The sequence below is a fragment of the Tympanuchus pallidicinctus genome, unplaced genomic scaffold, assembly GCF_026119805.1.
Source record: "Tympanuchus pallidicinctus isolate F22 unplaced genomic scaffold, pur_lepc_1.0 scaffold15, whole genome shotgun sequence".
Classification (NCBI taxonomy): Eukaryota; Metazoa; Chordata; class Aves; order Galliformes; family Phasianidae; genus Tympanuchus; species Tympanuchus pallidicinctus.
Genome location: NW_026294669.1, coordinates 14,458,797 through 14,478,398, shown reverse-complemented (window position 1 = coordinate 14,478,398; position 19,602 = coordinate 14,458,797). Strand labels below are relative to the sequence as shown.

At 57.3% G+C, this 19,602-nt stretch overlaps 1 protein-coding gene across 21 annotated transcripts in view; it reads left to right on the top strand.

Moving 5' to 3' along the window:
• TNS1 (tensin 1) overlaps positions 1-19,602 on the top strand; it is a 49,368-nt gene that overhangs the window by 22,682 nt on the left and 7,084 nt on the right. For 9 of the 21 annotated variants that reach the window (XM_052674770.1, XM_052674768.1, XM_052674767.1 and 6 more), the window contains 9 exons: positions 5,119-6,810; positions 8,525-8,605; positions 11,184-11,362; positions 11,540-11,678; positions 13,718-13,810; positions 14,162-14,197; positions 16,905-17,079; positions 17,466-18,307; positions 19,400-19,486. In XM_052674770.1, coding sequence (XP_052530730.1) covers positions 5,119-6,810; positions 8,525-8,605; positions 11,184-11,362; positions 11,540-11,678; positions 13,718-13,810; positions 14,162-14,197; positions 16,905-17,079; positions 17,466-18,307; positions 19,400-19,486 — 3,324 coding nt within the window. The remainder of the gene's footprint in view (positions 1-5,118; positions 6,811-8,524; positions 8,606-11,183; positions 11,363-11,539; positions 11,679-13,717; positions 13,811-14,161; positions 14,198-16,904; positions 17,080-17,465; positions 18,308-19,399; positions 19,487-19,602) is intronic. The other 12 variants (XM_052674777.1, XM_052674786.1, XM_052674780.1 and 9 more) reach the window with 10 other exon arrangements.

The window sequence follows — 19,602 nt, the reverse complement described above, 5'->3', positions numbered from 1 at the left end:
GATCATTGCCAGTGGAGAGGAGTGCTGGGGTTGGCACAGAGATAGGGGGTTATCTCCAGGACCTGGATGTGTGGCTGTGGTAGGTCAGAGCAGGGGGACAGAGGTTTCTGCCACGCTGGGGCAGCATGAAGTTGTGCCAAATGGCCATGTGTGTTCCTGACCCAGTGGGTTCCATTGCCACTGTCCCTTGGACCCGCTTACCCCAGTGAACCTGGTATCCATCCCTGCCTTCCCCTGTACAAGCTCTGTCTCCACTGCTGGAATGGGGTCTGCTGAGGCTGGGCCAAGCCCAGCATCTATATGGGGCTTGCTAAATCCTCACCTGAGTAATGCTGCTGGCCCCTGGCTTTGCTGTGCTCATGTGCCTATGCTTCGCTCCCACCATGCCTGTGTCTGGGATGGCACAGTGAGGGTGTGAGCAGGCATGTTTATAGGGGGTGCCAGCAACTTGCATCAGCCCTGGCTGAAAAACATCCTGGGGTGATGCTGGTGCCCTCCTGCCTCCCCATCCCATTCAGGGAACAGTTTGGGCATCAGTCCTGTACCTTTCCATGATCACAGAGTCCCTGGATTGGGTCAGTGCCATGGATTTGTCCCCACCATGGGGTCAGTGCCACAGGTTTGTCTATATGGTGGGGTGGTATCTTGCTGGGCTCCTGCCTTGGGCCCGCTTGGACAGCTAGGGCATATGGAGCAACAGGCGAGCCGAGCTGTGTGAAGGCGGGGAGCCAGATGGGGCAGGCTGGGGCTGTTAAAGCCATCGGTGGAGCATTGAGGCTCTCCCCCCTGCGCCTGGCTCTGTCCCCTGGCTGGGCTCAGCAGGGAGGGAGCCGCTGGCTCTGCTCTCGCTTTCGCCAGCTGACTAAAGCTGAAGGAATCTGCTTCCCCCTCCCCATCCCGCCCATCTCCGCTGCTCTGCACTCCGACCGCAGCGAGGTAAGGGCTCAGCGAGTGGGTGTTAGAGGGCATGGAGGGCCGGGGCTGAATCCAGGGGCAGTTTCTCCACTTTTCTTCTGGTTATTCCCCATGTCGTAATGGCAAAGCATCTGTGGGTTGGCTGGACGGTCGAGCTGGAGTGTGGGGGTCACAGCAGGATGCAGGAGGGGTGCTCGGCAGGCAATAGGAACTCAGTCTCTTCTCTTTCCTCTTTAAACAGTCCTTAAACTGATGGAGTGTGTCTGGGGGGTTCTTGGTGTGCCCAGAGCTGTGGAACCAAGGGTGAAAAATCAAAAGGTGAAAAGCAAGGAAAAAAGGTGTCCAAGGATGCATGGTGCACACTGGTTTTTGGGGAAACCAGGCTCTGAGTTGAGGGCTTGGGTGCAAATGCTGCTCCCATTGTCATTCGTGGAGATATGAGAGATGTGCGTTTTGGGGAGAGTGGAGGGGAGGTCACGTTTGGCTGATGGGGCCATTGGAAGGGTTTCTGTGCCTTTTGAGCTGGGCACTTGTTTAAGAAGGAGAAACTCGCATCTCCAGCCAGAGCTTTGGGTCTGCCTCCTTAAAGCATGACGTGATGCCCAAAAGGCCATCCCTCTCCTCCCACACGGAATGTGTCACGGCTTTCTGGGGACAGGTGTGACGTGACGCCAGAGTTAGGCAGGGCTGGGGGGGCTCTCGAGCTGGAGAGTCCCTGGGCTGGGGGCCTCCTGCAGTGGGCAATGCGGTGGTGTGAAGGGAGCAGGCTGTCTGTCCGGCTCTTTTTGGGGAATCTGTCCATATGTCTGCAATGCCGAAGAAATGGTTAATGCGGCGCTGCGCTGGCTGCCTCTGGAGGAAGTAGTTAATATTCATAACCAGGAGCTGTCTGTCCGGCTGTCCTCCCTGCCCTCCCTCCATGGCGGCTCGCCCCTCGCTGGGTTAAACAGGGCTGGGGCTCCAGCAGCCCCCAAACGCCTCCCCACTGCCTCTCCTCTGTGTGGTCTGGGCAGAGGGGAGGGAACCGGCACCTCCTCGCCTCCAGCCTCTTCTGTCCTTCCCTCCTCCATCCCGCCCTCTCTCCCTGCTGCTGCTGCGCCAGGTCTGAGCCCTACGGTCCCCCCACTGTGTTTGGGGTGCCCCTAAATTGGCCCCGGGGACACAGCGTTACGGTGGGGAATAGCTCCGTGAGAGGGAAAGCAAAGCCAAAAGGACAAACACCAGCCCAAAGCCAGCTCCGGCCATCAGCTCCTGTCCTGGACGGACGCACAGAACTGGCTTCAGGCACTTCTTGAGCTGCCACCGTGCCAGGTCCCCTGGAAGGAGCGAAGGAAAGGGATTTTGCTGCCCGCTCCTTCTCTTCGTTCAGGATCTTTTCTTCTCTGTGCCCTTTGGTAAGTCCTGTGCTTGCTTTTCTTTGAGCTGGATGGACTGGGAGAGGGGAGGGTTTAGGGTGGGGGGGAATGGAATTCATAGCCATGGTGACCCCTGGCTCAGGGGCTGGGGTTGCTTCTTGCCATCGTATCTGGGCACATGAAATAGACCAGAACTGGGGAGAGGTGAGCTCTTTCCTGGTTTCTTTATCCCATGTGGTCCTGCCTGCTGGGGCAGTGGCAGCAAATGAGATGCTGCTGGGGACTGGTTTGGGGGAGATTTGTTAGTATCCCAGCTTTGTCCTCAACACGAGTGCAGGATTTGTGTGGGAGCATGGTGCTGCGTGGGGCACAAACCTGTGACAGGGTTCTGGGATCTGCGGTATGTGTTCTTTACCACCCACTGAGCTGAGCCCCTCTCCTGATGTTACTTGCTGTGGGCTGGGTTTTCTCCCAGTCTGAGTGAGGGAGAAGGACCCCCAGGCTCTATGCCAGCCAGCCCTGAGCTATACTGGGAGCTGAGCTTGGGCAGACGCACAACCCTCTGGGCTGGAGTTGTGCTGACCTTCAGGACGAAGCCTGACCTTGCCGGGAGTTGTGGCCACCTGCAAACAGAGACTTGGATTCCTGCTTCTTTGGGTATGGCAGTGTTGGCTGAGGCAGCCTGTACCCTCCTCTCTTGCTGGTTTCTGGGGGAGTTTGTTTAATTTGTCATCACAGTATGGTCCTGGAGTGCTATGGAGAGGTGGCAGGGAGCAGCAGCTTCACCTCTTGTCATCAGAGCCCAGGGGTGGCATGGGGTTGAGGACAGGGTGTGCAGGCTGGTGTGGGGCAGGGGGCATGACCTTCCTCCTTGCCACGCCAGTGCCACTCTTGGGATGGAGGTCATCAAGCTGCTGTGTCTTCATCAGGCTGAAGGGTGCAAGGCAGGTGGGACAGGCACTTATGGTGAGCTGTGCCCCTTGCAGACCCTGCTTTCGAGATGTTTCGTCCAGCAGCGGGGCGGTTCCCAGCCTACAGACTAATTAAAGCCTTTCCCATCTATTTTTTTTTTCCCTTGGAGCCACGTGCTTCCATTTATATTTATTTATTCCCTTTTCCTCTCTATTCCCTTGCCCTATTTATCCCAGCCTCCTTCGGCTCTTGCCCTATTTCTTGGGACCGGCCAGCACCCGTCACTGCCATCAGACAGGGGCTGGGCGATGTCCCAGCTCTAGGCGATGTCTCAGTCTCTCCAGTGTTGACGCTGCCCCTGGACACGGTACTTTTTCCTTTCTTCCTCCACTGGAAGGGATTCCCTCCCTCTTTCCCCCTTTCCCTGCTGTGAGTCAAATGCTGCCGGTTCCTTGCTGCGTGGAGGAGCACGACAATTCTCATCCCTCAACACTGTGTGCCCAGAGGGGACCCTGCTTTCCCTGCTGCATCACCCCACCTTTGAGGCCAGGGGGATATTTGGGGCTCAGCTGCCTTCCTGGGTTGCCAACAGGGACCTGCAAGTGGAAAACTGATGCTGAGAGGGCTATTCTTGTGGTTGAAACAGGCTGGCTGGGTAGGTTGTGTGCTGGGCATTGTGCATGGTGAGGAGGGGCCGTGGTGTGGGGTGAGTGCATCCCTGTGGGCAGGCAGGGATTGGCTGACACGGCCCTGTGCCCTAGCTCAGGACTGGCTTTCGGAAGTGTTTTGCTCACAGATAGGAGTGCTCTGATTTCACACTATCGCATTAGGGCTGTCTTCCGCTCCTGAGTCAGCCGCTTGGCCCCCGGCCAGCGAAGAGTCATTTTTTCCTCCAAAAGAAAGTGTTTAATGCTGCTCACAGCCCCTTCCAGGAAACCTTGTCGGGGAGCTGGAAAAACAAGAGTCTGTAGCCCAGCCGGTGCTGTGCGTGCTGCTGAGGGGGATAGGCATGGTGAAGGGGGCTGTCCTCAGTGCCACTGCAGTGGCCAGGGTCTCACTTCCACCCTAAGGGTTGGATGACTCATTGGGAAGTGGTGGTGGTGGGATCTGGGGGGGGCTTGGGGCAGGGTATGAAACCAGTGGTGACATTGCTGTAATACAGTTTTGAGTTGTGCAGTGTCTCGTGCTTCCCCAGGGAGGAGTTGCTGTATGCTTGGGGTTGGGGAGAAATACTGCTTGTGTGGGAGCTTCTGGCCACTGGAGAAGGCCTGGAGCAGATCCACCTGCCCTGAAAGAGGAAGGGAAGGAACTGAAAGGGTGGGAGCCTTGCTGTAGCCAGGGAAGAAAATGTCAAGGATGGGTGGCTGGGCTGGATCCATGCATGGTCTGTGATGAGAGTGGGAGGAAAGAGCAGGTAGGAGGGGACAGATGGGTCTTCGGTCTGTCTGTCTTTGATGCCAGACTGAGTGCATCTCCTCTTTGCCCGACCTCCTGCGGTCTGTGTGCATGCATTGCCCCCACGGTCCCCGTTTGCCCTCCAGTGCCCCGATGTGTCCCTTTGGGTGCAGCCGTTAAGCGACGTCCAATGGTATCAGCAGCCCCAGCCCTCCCCACCGCTGGGGCCGGGAGGAGAACAGCCACGGACTTTGCACGGAGCAGGGGGGCTGTTTGCTGGATGTCGGCGGAGCATGCGGTGCTTGCGGGGCAGGGAAGGACGGCACGGAGCCACGGGGGCGCGGGGAGGGTGCCTGGCACCGGTGTCTGTGCATGGCGGCGCCCGCGGGACCGCGCCAGGTGCGGAGGAGACGGCCATGCTGGTAGTTAAGCACTCCGGCGGCACGGAAGAGATCGAAACCACCGGCTAATGGGACCCATTAGCTACGTGCAGAGAGCCAGCCATTGATCTGGGGTCTCGTGTTCGTTTCTCCCCTTGCAGAGGTTGGGCACACACAAGGGCCCCTGGACGGGAGCCTCTACGCTAAAGTGAAGAAGAAAGACTCCCTGCACGGCAGCATCGGCGCTGTCAACACCGCCCGCCTCCCCCTCTCGGCAGCCCCCAACCACGTTGAGCACACACTGTCGGTGAGCAGCGACTCGGGCAACTCCACCGCCTCCACCAAGACCGACCGGACGGATGAGCCGGGGGCTCCCGGGGCACCCGGTGGCCACGCGGTGCTGAGCCCCGAGGAGAAGCGGGAGCTGGACCGTCTCCTGGTCGGCTTTGGCTTGGAGAGCGCAGCGCCCATGCACAACCACGCACCGGGCCCCGAACCTGCCCGCATGCCCGCCGGGCCGGGCCGACATGTAGTGCCAGCCCAGGTGCACGTCAATGGTGCTGGCACACCACTGCTGGCCGAGCGGGAAACGGACATCTTGGATGATGAACTGCCCAACCAGGATGGGCACAGCGTGGGCAGCCTGGGCACCCTCTCGTCCTTAGATGGTACCACCACTGCCAGCGAGGCTGGCTTCCATGAGGCGCCACGTGTGGGCAGCCTCTCTTCCCTGCCCAATGGCCCGGCTAGCTACAATGGGGCTGAGAAGATGCTGAAGGAAGGGCTTTATGAGGCTGAGCCTCTCTCCAACGGTGCCTACCCCTACAGCAACCAGAATACCCTGATGGGCCACCACCTCCGTGACCCGCTGGCTCACTTACGGCCCTCAGCGTCCGGGCAGGAGCACCTGGCTGGGTACCCACAGCGGCAGCCAGCTTCAGCTTCACCGGCCTGGCTCCAGCCTCCGGTCCCCCAGCCCTACCTGTACGGTTATGACCTACCCAGTGCCCACCGCTCACAGTCTTTTCCAGCTGTAGGGACAGCCAAGTATGAAGCGAACCCGGCATTACCACAGGCTCCAGCTCGCAGCACCAGCAGCCGGGAGGCTGTACAGCGGGGCCTGAATTCCTGGCAGCAGCAGGGCGGCAGCCGACCTCCGTCCCAGCTTCATGATGGTGGGTTGGAAAGCCACAGCCCCAGCCTTTCCAGCTGCAGCCCCCAGCCCAGCCCGCTGCAGCCCATGCCCCCACACAGCCACAGCATGCCCGAGTTTCCCCGGGCTCCATCGCGCCGAGAGATCGAGCAGTCCATTGAAGCACTTGATGTCCTCATGCTGGACCTTGCACCCTCCGTCCATAAGTCACAGAGTGTCCCTTCCGCAGCTGCTCGCCAGGACAAGCCGGCTGCCATGCTCTCCTCATTATCTGCACAGCCACTCAGTGGTCACTATGCTCAGCCAGCCCCACAGGTGGTCCAGCCCAGGTCCTTTGGCACCTCTGTGGGCACTGATCCCTTGGCCAAAGCCTACTCACCTGGTCCACTGGTTCCTGCGGCTCGAAGTACTGTAGAACCAAACTACACCGTGCATGAGTACCGGGAAACCTATACTCCGTATAGCTACCAGCCGGTGCAGGAGCCTCGGAGCTTTGGCAGTGCACCATCGAGCATCCTTCCGCTCAGCGCCTCGTACAGCCCTGCAGGGTCTCAGCAGCTTCTCGTCTCCTCCCCGCCATCCCCCACTGCAACAGCACAAAGCCAGCTGCCCCACAAGGGACTGGAGAGCTATGAAGACCTGTCGAGGTCGGGAGAAGAGCCTTTGAATCTGGAAGGGCTGGTGGCCCACAGGGTGGCAGGTAGGACGCTTTGATTCCTTGGGGGGACAGGGAAGGGACGTGCGTCCCAAGCAGCTGCAACCCACAAGGGTGGTGTGGGGATGAGGTTGGTGTTGGCACCCTGCATGGTGGCAGTGAGGATGGGGGATGGTGACTCCTCATCTGTGCTGGATCAAAGCCTGGGACTGAGCCAGCAGTGATCCCGGGGCGGGGGGGGGCAGCCTCTGCTGCTTGTTCAGCTCCCCCTGGCACAGCTCACCATGTCAGGGTTGCCATGTGGAGCAGGAAGGGGCAGCAGCATCTGGGAGACTGTGCTCTGCCTGCCTGTCTGCCCTTGTCTCTAGCTCTGGGGGTTTTGAGGACACTGAGGGTCCCACCCAACCCAAGAGCTGCTGCAGCGCTGGTGCCTTCACTCCTGCTGCTCAAGTGAGCAGTTGTTTCATTGCGGAGCGACATTTGGGAAAGTTTGGGGATGTGTCCAGGCTTGGGGCCAGCTCGTGATGCTGGGGCTTGGCAGCTCCGTCCGTTCCAGCTCTGCGCTCAGTCCAGAAACTCGCCCGGTATTGAAGGGAGGGGGAAGAGGGCTTGGCTGGAAAAATCCAACAGTGGCAACCCATCCAGCCCTGGGGCTGAGTCACCATTGCCCCAGGGCGGGGGGCAGCAATGTGGGGCAGAACAGGGGCATTGGGTGAAGTTTGCATCCATCCAAACCTCATCTTGAGAGTTCAAGATCCACAGAGCTATTCAGGGAGTCAGGGCTTTAAACAAACCCAAGGGTATGGAGATGCCCAAACTTCACTGTGTATCTAGGCTGAACGTTTTAAGAAGATCCCACCCCTGAAACCACTGAGCAGCTATCAGTAGGAGAAGAAGTAGAGTGAAAAAGAGGAGAGCCCTCAGAGGAGGAGGGATAGTGTTTGGGGTGTGTGGGAAATGGATGTTTGATGGCATCTATTGGAAATCCTGTGTCAGAGCAGGGGGTCAGGGCAGGGTCCTGGGTACTGGCCTGGTATTCAGTCCCACCTCAGTGACCCATGGAGGAGAGACGAATGGGGATGGCCCCAGCCTGTGTCCACCTGTCCCCAGTCTGGCTGTCTGTGCCAGTGGGGACAGAGCAGGCAGGCTGACCCCTGGCCAGGGACGAAGTGTCCCCAAGCCAGCGCTGGGCCTGGGAGGGGACGCTGTTGGAAGTCAGGCACGGACGGGTTTGTTTACATTCTCTGCTGCTATAAATTGCCTGCGTGTCCTGGCACAGTGATGAGGAGCATCTCGCATCACCTCCACCTCAGCACCCCAGTTCTGCTGTGCTTCAAGTCCCCTTCCTCCATCCTTTCATCTCATGATGGATCGGTCCTGTTTGGTGCCATCCTCTAGGGGATGGTGTCAGGGCTTTGATGGCATTGCACAAGGACATGTGTGGCTGGGAGCCACAGTGTTCCCAGTTGGTGTATAAGCAGTGCCTGGAGCTATAGGGGAGGGGTGAAGTGAAGCAATGTTCCTGACAGTTTGGGTGATATGAGGGGCAGCTCCAAGTAGGGCTTAAGCTCCCTTGCATCCCTGGTGACCTCAGGCTCATCTCTTGGAGCCTGACTAATCATCTCTTGTTTTCTCTCTCTCTGTCTCCCTGTTGTATCTCGTGACATTTGTCCTGTCTGCCCCTTCCTTTCCCCATGGGTTCCGTGTGTGTCCCTGTGACCTCCCACACTCCTTGCACCCTGTCCTGGTATGCTGGCAGAGTACAACGCCAAGCTCAGGGACCTCAACAAGAGCACCAAAGCCCCCCGTCCTCCTCTGAACCAGCAACGGTCCTCCTCCGGTTTGTTCATTCCACCTCCTTCCTTCCTCCTTCTCAAGACTTCTTTCTCCTTTCTTCCTCCTTCCTTCCTTCTTCCTTTTCCTCCTTTCTTTTTCCTACTCCTCTTTCCTTCTCTTTCCTGTCTCCTCTTTTGTTCCCTCTCTTTCCTCTTTTCCTTTCTTCCCTCTCTCTTCCCCCTCCTTGCCTGCATGCCGAGTGCTCTGTGTGTTGCATGAACATGGGATGGAGGGAGGGGAAACCCCACAGGAGGATGGAAGAGGTCTGAGCCTACCAAGCCCTTGGCACAGCGGGACATGGCTAAATTGGTCCTGGGTTTGTCCCCAGCTGGGCTGGATTCTGGTCTGTGGTGTTGATGTGAATCCTTTTGGGAAGGACTGGAAAATTGAAGGCAAGGTTGAATGTTTGAGTGTGCTGCTCACAGCAGGGACACTGCATCGGTGCTGTGGTTCTTTTTGGGATGAAACATTGATGACTGATGAAGCACTCTAGGATGGAGGAGAGAAGTAGATGTGTCTGTGACTGGAGGGATGGAAAAATTTGGGTCTTGCGGTGAGCACTACAGGGCAGAGTTCGCTGCTGTTTTCCATGTTGAGAGGGAACAAGTTTTTACCTCTGTCTGGTCCTGGGAGTGACATCACACTGGGGAAGGGACAGCAGTATGGGCACAGAGTGGGGGCAGGATGCTGTATTCTCCATTTTTGGCCACTCTGGATGTGCTGTGATGAGGCATGCTGCTCCTGCAGAGGGACAAGGCGTCCTTGGGGAACTGCTGTGTGGCCAAGCGGGCCTGCACATCTGCCGAGGGGGCACAGCTTTGCGGGAAAGGAGGGTTTATTTTTCAAGCATAGTTTCCAGCACATAAATCACCCAGGGGTCGGGAGGCCGTGCGCAGAGCCTGGGTTTCCTCCAGGCTTCGCTCCGAGCTGCTTGTGAAGTTTCCCACTCCTGACTCCTGAACAATGAGTCCCTTTTTTTCCCCTCCTCCCTCCCCTCCCTGCCGTCCCCGTCTGTTTTCCATTTCTGGGGAGTGAAGCAGCAAAAAGCCTACGAGCTGCTGGGCATTTGAGCGCCGAAAAGCAGCCTGGCCTTGGGACTGGCCCCACATTCCCCTCTCCATCCCCATGCAGTAGCTCAGGGTTGGGACGCCCCAGTGCAGCAGTGCTGGGGGACAGCCTTGGAGCACAAGGTGCCCAAAGCAAGCCAAGACAGGCGAGTGCAACTGGAGGAGCCCAAGGAGCTGGACAGAAGATTTGGGGTGACCTGGTGCGATGCTCCCCCTGCAGCACAGCATCCCCGCGACTCCCCTAAGGGCTCTGGGCTGCTGGCCCCCGAGCACCTGCAGAAGGGATTGAGGAGTTGTGTTTCAAAGCTGCTCCGAGTGGAATTTTCCAGGCCGCCTCCGCGGCTCGAGCCAGCCCCGTTGGCTCGCGTCCCCCGCCTCTCAGCCGGGCCGCTGCTCCCCAGAGCGTTGATTTTATTGTTGCTGCCATTAACTGCGCTGATTAGTTCGAAATGCACCCGGCCACCTCCCTCCCTCCCTCCCTCGCTGCCGGAGGAGCCGGGGGCTGCGGCAGTGCACTATGCGAGTGCAGGGGTGGACGGGAGGAGAGGTCAGCAGGCGCAAGGCGCAGAGCCCTGACGAGCAGGAGGAGCAGCTGATGGCCGCCTGCACTCCACCAGCCCGTGGGAAAGGAGTTGGTGTTGGAGAAGTGCATTTCCTGGAGTGTTCTGCTGGCCTCTTGTTGGTTTTTTTTTTTTTTTTCCACTTTTTCCGTTTCTTTTTTTCCTGTCCCTTTTTCTCTCTTTACCCTGCTGCAATGCTTTTCTCAGCAGGGTGCGTGGGAAGAGTAGAGGGGACAGTGCTGTCACCTTTGCCAGTCCCTTGTGTCATCTCAGCAGCACGTCTGAAATTGGGGATCTCCTTGCTGCTATGCAGGCCCCCAGGATGGTCCCCAGAGGGGCTATGAGTTGTGCTCTGCGTGGCCCCCACTGAGCCCTCTGCACCAAACCCAGCACCACAGCCACCCTGGGCACTTCTTTGTTGGAGAAGCTTCAGCGCTGGGCTGGGTGGAGTGAAGATTGTGTTTGGGCCAGATCCCTCAACCCACTCTTGAAGCTCTTTTGTCCCCATTCCTGGTCTTTCTCCCAGCCCACTGAGATCACTGGTGTGAGCTAACTAACCTCAGGCAGCCAGGACCCTACGTGCTACACTGAGCTTTGGCCTGCTTGCAGAATGTTCTGTGATGCTCACACCTCACACAGCTGATGCTAGGGAATGCTGTGGACTCAGCTCAGGACTCACAGTGCTTGGTTGGGATAATGCAGTGAACTAGCCACAGCCCTGGCTTGCTTTTTCTCTTGTCCCTTTGCTGCTGCTGCTGCTGCTGAGCAGATCTGATCTGGCTCAAAACTAGCCCTGCTGCCGTGGGGTGGGAGCAGGTGAGTGCTGAATCTGCTGTCTCTGCCGGGCAGAGCCCCTTCTCCAGACCATCTTGGATCAGCCGTGGAGCATCTCCCAGCAACCCTATCCCAGCTGGCACCTCCTCACCCGTCTCCCGTGCCTTGTGCTTGCCTGTAGGGGTGCAGTCCCGGGAGAAGTCCCCAGAGGAGAGCACCGTCTCTGCCCGAAGGCGAACCCCCAGTGACAGCCACTATGAGAAGAGCTCACCGGAACCCAGTTCTCCCCGCAGCCCCACTGTCCTCTCACCCGAGGTGGTCAGCACCATTGCGGCCAACCCCGGAGGAAGGCCCAAGGAGGTGCGCTGGGTACTGGTGCTGGGGGTGCTGATGGGGAGAGGGAAGGCTGGGAGGCAGCATTCTGGAGGGTTGGGGGTTTAACGATGCATTTTTGGTGAGGAGGTAAAAACTTTCCCTCTGGAGGTTTGTGCCCATTGTACAGATGGGACCAACCCTTTCTCCTGCTCTCCCCCCCAGCCTCACCTCCACAGCTACAAGGAAGCCTTCGAGGAGATGGAGAGTGCCTCCCCCAGCAGCCCGACCTCCGGCGGTGGTGAGATTTCTCCCCCCACCCCAGCCTTCCCTGTCTCGCCACAAACCCCTTACTCCGACTCCCGTAAGTGCTGCGGCTCCGGGAGGTGGAAGGGCTCGGTGGGTGGCTTTCATCAAACCAGAAATTTGCCAAGGGTCAGACAGCTCCGGGCTCCAGACACCCACTGCCACGATAATCGCTCACTCCTCTTTTCCTTCCTCCTCCTCCTCCTCTCTCCTTCACATCCCACCATCTGCATCCCACTCTTGGCACTGTCCTGTTGGCTTTTCCCCATCCTCCACTCACTGGGGTGTTTCTGGGATGAGGAGAGGGGCAGGGTCAGAGAGATGGCACCATCCCATTCCTGCACCTCCCCATCTTTTCTACCAGCATGGCACAAAAGCTATAGAGCAATAAGGGGACAGCAAGGAATGTAGGTCAGAGGCTCAGGGTAGACTCTTGCACACTGTCCCACTTCCCACTCACTGTTTTTAGGGCAGGAATGGCATAGGGCTGCAAAGAGTGTTGCATGTGTTCTGTCTCTACTTCTCTGGTTCCTTTCTAACTAACCTCGGTTGTGCAGTTGTGGTGGGTTTGTGGGGACCGGGTTTGTGTGACTGGCTCTGGTGATGACCCCCTGTGCAATGGAGCAGCTGGTCAACTGGGAAACCCATTAAAAAGATGCCCTCTCTGCCCTCCCAAAATAACCTTCTGTAGGCTGATCACACAGAAGGATGCTTTAGGGCTGGCAGTCAGTCTGTGTCCTGGTCCCACTCGGCAATGCTGATGCCCTTTGCAGATCAGGCTGCTTCCCCCACACTGCTACTGTCTATCTACTGATGTTCCTGTTTCATGGGATGTAGTGATTGGAGTGTGGGAATGTCCCGGGGCATTTGGCAACTCAGAAATGGCCCCGTTGTTCCTTGGGCCCAGCAGGCCCTTGGCAGAGGGACAGTGACTCATTTTGGGGGATGAGTCACTCGCAGAGGTGACAGAACAGCCTGGCAAGGGAGGTGGCCCAGAGGCAGCATTTGTTGTCCAGTTTGAAAGTCAAGGAGGAAGTTTGAAGCTCAAGCTCTCAGGCTGCACTAGAGTTTCACCAGGGGTGATGCAGGAACTGTTCCTTTCCATGGGGACACCGCTGTCCCTGCCCCTGGGAGAACCCCATATTTTTTCTGCCAGCATTGAGAAGGGACCAGACTGGAGGAAATCAGTTTTTGGGAAATCAGCCACCTGCCAAAGCTAGGTTTCCCAGTGACTTGGCTGCTCCAGACTGAGGCTGCTCTGAGATGTGGCCTCGGGTGGGGATTGCCTTTCCTACCACCCACCACCTCCTGGCATCCCTGCTGCAAATTGGGATGTTCAAATGCTGATGGTGGAAGAATCTTCAAGGTGAATGCTGGGGAGAGTGAGGAAACTGGGATGTTGGTAGGGTTGGTGGAATGCAGCACTGAGGAGATGAGGCAGATCTGTGGGGTAGGAAGGGATAGAGGCACAACCATGCCCCATTAATCCCAACCATCCTGTGCTGCCGGTGCAGGCATAGCCATCGCCGTGCATACATAGGCAGCTCCCACTGGTATGTATGGATGAGCTTGGGGATTGCAGAGCTTCCATGTGCATTAGATACCTTTGGGGAATGAGCTCGGGCATAATCACCTGCCCGTTGAGCTGTTCTGTGGGTAGTAAATGTATTAGCAGTCCTGGATCAATGGAATGTACTGGGACAGCCCTGCCTCAGTTCATCCAAGTGTAGGGGTGGGCAGAGGGGTGGATTGGATGGGAGGACTGAGGAGGGGAATGGGATGACGATGGAGGTTTCATGCCTACGGTGGGACAAGGTTGAGAGATGGGGGCTGGGCCTGCCCTGTTGGGAATTGCCTCCCTGTCCTGCCGTTCCCCAAATGGGACAGACTGCTTATGCACACTCTGTCCTTTGTGTGTCTTCAAGTGATGATGCTGCTTCAAACTTGGGCATCCACTCTTTCTGGCAGTCCTGAGTGCAGCCAGTGGGTGGGATGGGGCTTACCTCCTGGGCAGCACTAGCTCTGGACTTTCTGAAGCTTCCCCTCTTATCCTGCCCTTAATGCTGTTGTTTCCCCCCCCCACCCTGGTGCCAACAGTGCGTTCTCCACCCGGCCTGGCCAAGACCCCTCTCTCAGCACTGGGGCTGAAACCCCATAACCCAGCTGACATCCTGCTGCACCCAGTGGGAGGTGAGTGCAGCATGGGGACTGTGGGTGGCTTTCCTTGAGGGGCATCTGTGAGGACACCTCTTGGGTAGAGGCTCCATCAGATGCAGAAGGCACTTCCTCTGTGCTTGGGCCAGGCCATTGTGGGGACCTTCCCATAGGGATATGGGGTGCAGGCTTCTGGACATCTTTTCTGAAATGGGCAGGCTGGATGCTGGAGATATATGGGGTCGGGAAGCTGTGGGGCTCTCTTCTGCCTTCTGTGTGCTCCTATTGCAAAGCAGTGCTGCTTAACTCAGATTTCTCTCTCTCTCTGTCTCACTCCTCCCTTTTTCCACCTCTGCCCTGCTCCCATCACTCCCCTCCATCTCTCAGAGCTAGAAGGGGAGGCGGGAGCTGACTCTGAAGAAGGTAAGAAAGGCTTTTTCTGCCCTGGCTCTCTTTCCTGTAGGTGCTCATCACTCAGAGCACCAAGGATGCCATGGTCTGGCCCATGCTCAATGCCTGAGTGCCCCCCAATGATGGTGAGGCTCTGGGGTGGCACATGGCCTCAGGACAGAGCGCCTTGCATTACCCAAGTGCCGCCTGCAGTTGTTGGGTGGTTTTACTTTCTTCTTTAATGAAACTTTGAGCCCTCAGGGCCAGGATAGGGAACAATTTGTTCCAGATCCTTCCCAGGGAGGGGACGTCTCCTCGGCATGTTTGCTGCACTTCCTGCGGCTCTGTCAGCATTTCTCCCTGGGAGTTCCTCAAAATGCAAATACCCCAACCTGCGTGTTGTGTAACGCTGGAGAAAGTGTTTGCTTCAGGAAAACAACACAAATATTCCAGTCTCAGGGCTGATTTTTCAGTGATAGTTTTTTGGATGCAACAGAGGAAGAAGAGCTGGGATAAATCCCAGCTTTTTCCTCCTGTGCTGTGTCTCCCAGCCCTCTCCTTCCCACTCCCTGAAGCTCTGCTTTTCCGTTCCTTGGTTCTCAACACACTTCGTGTGTTGGTGGCTAGCTCAAAGCACTGGTGTCCTTGTGGCTCTGCAAGTGGCCGCTGGCAACTTCTTGCCTTACTTCTGTCCTGCAACCTCTTAGATAATGTGGTGGCGTGTGGGCTGAATCTGGTTGGACTGGGGGGTTGGACTCGATGATCTCTGGAGGTCCCTTCCAACCCCTACAATTCTGTGATTTGTGGTGTTTTGGCTTTGGGGAGGTTATGGGAAATATGGAGATGACAGTTTGAGGACACAGGGACAACCAGCAAGATGGGGAGGGCTTGGATGGTGACACTGCTCTGGGCTGGCTGGGAGAGGAGATGTAATTTTGGGTGCTAAAAGAATAGTGTGGTTCACCCTGCGGCATTGTGGCTTGGATGGGAGAGGTTGGACATTGTCTGGGGAGGATGTAGCCCCCACCAGCAGCTCCCCTGTGCCCAGGACACCCTCAGCATTCTGCTCCATGAGGTTTCCATCCCACTGGGACCAGGGGGATGTGCTCAGCCCCTCCTCATCTCCTTAACGGGCAGTGCTGGATCATAGGGCTGCCTGTGCCCTCCGGGAAGGCTTTAGGACAGGCTTTGGGCACAAGGTTGGGTGTTTCACAGCCCTGATTAGGGTTCCCAAATCACTGCTCACCCCCCGGATGACACATGACTTCTGTGTTCCCCTGCTATTTTCCCATCTCTGCAGCCTCTTCTGAGAAAACACCAGGAAGCAAGAGTTGAGTTTTCAACTTAGGAAAAAAAAAAATCCTGCCCCAAACTTCTCTTTTTCTGCTCCCCCCTCCCTCCCCTCCCTTTTTCAATACTGAACCAAGCAACTCCAACATGTGTCCGCGGTGTCACATGTCACCATGGCACGTATACATGCACACACGTGGGCTCTCCTCTCCATTGCCCTTGTCCCCGAGCCCTGTTTCTGTGTCCCTGCAGCTTCCATGTTTACAGGAGGGATCGGTATTTTCACAGCCGTTTGCTCTTAACCTCTTGCAGGCTGACTCATGTGTACTGTCTGGCTAATTTTAGGCTGGGGTGGGGAGACGGGTGGGAGATGTGAGTAGCTGCAAAAATTAATTTAATTACCCAAGCAGCGCTGTGTTTCTTGCAGCTGCCATGGCCATCTCCTTGGGCACTGCCTTGTCACTGTCACTCTGACCGCGTGTCCTGCCGGGTGCTCAGCCCAAGCTGACGTCTTCTGTCTGGTTTTGGCTCTTTCCTGGGCTGGGCAGGGAGATGAGCCCTGCAGCATTGATTCCTCCTGCAGGCAGATGGGACACTGGCACGGGGACATGGAGAGGATCGGGGAACCTATGACCATCTTTTTCCTTGCAGTCCTGAGCTGTGCATTGGCCTCACTGGCTCTCTTGGCTGTGGGATTAGACAGAACCTGGCTGTTATGACTAATAGTAATAATGTTTGTAATGCTAATTAGTGCTGCAGAGTCACCTTGGGGATGGCCAGCCTGGAACTGGCCTGGAGCTGGCCTGGAGCTGGGGACCTTCAAGGATGCCCAGCCCAGAGCTCCTGGCACAGGACAGCTCAGTTTCTCCAAAGGAAAACTGCTTTTATTGGGAGTGCTCATGGGCTCCAGTTTCAAGCAGGAATGGGGGAAAATGTTGGATGCTTCAGTGGAAATAGATGAGGCTGCTCTCTGTTCCCAGATGCTGGAGGTGCTGGGGGAGGTGGGCTGTGCAGGGCAGCACCCTGCTCCCGCTATGAGTCAGTGTGGGCTGTGCCGTGCTGTACTGTTGATTCTATTTTTAGGGGCTGAGGATGATCATGGAGCACGACGTGTGCCCTGTGGCATCCTAGCCTGGGAGGGGCACCGATTCAGAGCCCGGTGGAGGGGCTGTGGCATGGCACTGAGCGATGATGGGTCGCACCATGTGGTGCTGTGTACTACGTCCCCTTGGGGATGGGACTGGGCACAACTCTCCCATCTCTGTGTCCAGGGTCTTCAGTGTGCCGTGGAGGAATGCTAAGGCACAGATGAGCCCCATGTTTTTGCACAGTCCATGGGGGGGGAAGGAGCTCAGTTTGGGCATCTCCTCTGGCTCAAATGGGGATACAGGAAAGGGCATGGCCCCATTTCCATGCCAGCTCATCTCTTTCCTCTTTTGTTTCTCTGCAGAGCCTAGGAGCTATGTTGAGTCAGTGGCCAGAACGGCCACAACTGGCAGGGCAGGAAACCTTCCAGCTGCCCAGCCTGTGGGCCTGGAGGTGCCTGCCAGGAATGGTGCCTTTGGCAACTCCTTCACCGTGCCCAGCCCCATCTCTACTAGCAGCCCTATCCACAGCATGGACGGGTGAGTATGGGAGTGTAAGTCCGCAGGAGGTGTAGGGTCTGTGCTAACCCCCTAACCCTGGGAGCTTTGCTCCCTTGTAGTGAGTTTGTGCCATCCATTCCTGTCCCCTCCACTCTGCCCACTGGAGATGAAAGAACAAGGGGTTTTGCTGGGAGAGGAACTGGGGAAATGCTCTTTCTCCCATATTTTGGTGGAGAATTGATGCGTGTGAGAACTGTGAAGCTGTCTCCAGTTGCTTCCTGTAGCTGGCAGGACTCATCCCACCGCTGCTATTGAGCAGCTTGCTGGTGCCATGCCTCAGTTTTTCTGTGCCTGCTTGGAGGAGGGGCCCAACCAGCAGTGGGGGTGCAGCGGAACTGAATCCTCTTCTCCCAATCTCTCCTCAGTGGCTCACTCCGCAGCTACCCATTGGAGGGCAGCCCCCATGGCACAGTTACACCTCCCCATGCTGTAGCTGAGCCAGCTTACCGGTCACCCATCGTCTCGCAAACGCCATCTGCTCACAGCAGCTACCAAACCCCGTCTCCATCCTTCCAAGCGGGAACGCTGGGCTCTCCCTATGCCAGCCCTGACTACCCTGATGGCCGAGCCAGCTTCCAGCCGGACCCCCAGGTTCGGCAGCAGCCACAGGTCAGCGTGGTGGGTGTCCATGCGTTGCCAGGGAGCCCCCGCACCCTACACCGGACAGTGGCTACCAACACACCACCCAGTCCTGGCTTTGGGCGAAGAGCTGCCAACCCTGCTGTTGCCAGCACACCCGGCAGCCCTGGGTTGGGCCGGCACGCCATGTCCCCCCATGCGCCACCAGGGAGCCCCAGCCTTGCCCGGCATCAGATGGCAGCCGTGCCTCCCGGCAGCCCCATGTACGGCTACTCCAGCCCAGAGGAGAGGCGCCCAACGCTGTCCCGGCAGAGCAGTGCGTCCGGCTACCAGCCTCCCTCCACGCCATCTTTCCCCGTCTCACCGGCGTACTATCCTGGCACCAGCACTCCACACTCCTCCTCCCCAGACTCCGCCGCCTACCGCCAGGGCAGCCCCACTCCGCAGCCTGCACTGCCTGAGAAGAGGCGGATGTCAGCCGGTGAGCGCTCCAACAGCCTGCCCAACTACGCCACGGTCAACGGCAAGGCCTCCTCGCCCCTCTCCAGTGGCATGTCCAGCCCCAGCAGTGGCAGCGCTGTGGCTTTCTCCCACACCCTGCCGGATTTCTCCAAGTTTTCCATGCCAGGTAAGGGATGCTGTCACCTCCATCCCTCTTCAGCTGCCTGCTGTCCCATGTCCCCTTCTCATCACTGTCCCGCGGATTTATGTCCTGATGTACTCCTGCCCAGCTGCGAACTTGCAGCACAGCTGAGGCTTGGACTGTTTCCTGCTTTGTTTTTTGTTTTTTTCGCTTTTCAAAAATGGTGAATCCAAACAGGAAAAATACCAATTTGATGTTGGGAGCACGCTGTCATGCTGGTGTAAACAGCGTGGGGATTTGTATATGGGGAAGATCAAAGCGTCTGCAGGCAGCTCGCATCCGCCCAGCTTCTCTCTGTCATGGGGACGTGCTGACCTCCCAGCCCCATTTCTGGTGTTTGCGCCCCAGGGAGCTCCCAGTGCTACGCTCCGGGCCCCCTCCTTGTTTCTGAAGGGGTGCCACACCCGTATCACCATCCCCTGCTCCCATTACAAGCCGCCACCATGACGCCGAGATTGGGCTGATAGGACTAGGGAAATAAAGTGCTGGGGCAGCAGTGGCTCCAGCTGCTGCTTCGATTTGGCTGCCAAGCAGGTGGCCCTTTGTGGGCACACTGGCACCTGCAGTGGCCCCGTGACTGCAGTGGCCAGGAGCCACCGTAGGGAGCAGGGACCTCTTGGTGCTGGCATAGCAGTGAGTGTGATGGGAAGCACTTGAGCATCTCCTGCAGATCACAAAGGGCTCTTCCCAGGCCCCACACTGAGCTTTAAATACAGTCATAGAATAATTAAGGTTGGAAAAGACCACTCAAATCATTTAGTCCAACCATCATCTCATCCCCACCATGCTCACTATCCATGTTCTCAGGGCCGCATCTCGGTGATTCTTGAACGCTTCCAGTTATGTTAACTGCACCCCCTCTTTGGGCAGCCTATGCCAATGCATTACCATTCGTTCTGAGAAGAGCCCAGGGGAGACATGAGCTGCCAGTGAAAATGAGGTTGGGGTTAAGGCGGCATTTTGGGGCTGTGTGGAGGTGAAGGTAGCTGTATTCCCCAAAAGGTGGGAGTCGCCCAGATCTCACACAGTTTTAGATAGTCTCCTTTGACTTTTTCTTCTCTTCTTCCCTTCCTGCAGACGTCAGCCCTGAGACTCGTGCCAACGTGAAGTTTGTGCAGGACACTTCTAAGTACTGGTACAAGCCAGACATCTCCCGGGAGCAAGGTGTGTAGGTGACATGTGACAAAGGACTTGGAGTGAGCTGGAGTTTGCTTGCTGGTGTTGGAGGGCACGCTGCCTGTCAGCACGCCAGGTCTGAGCTCTCCCCTTCTCTCCCCCAG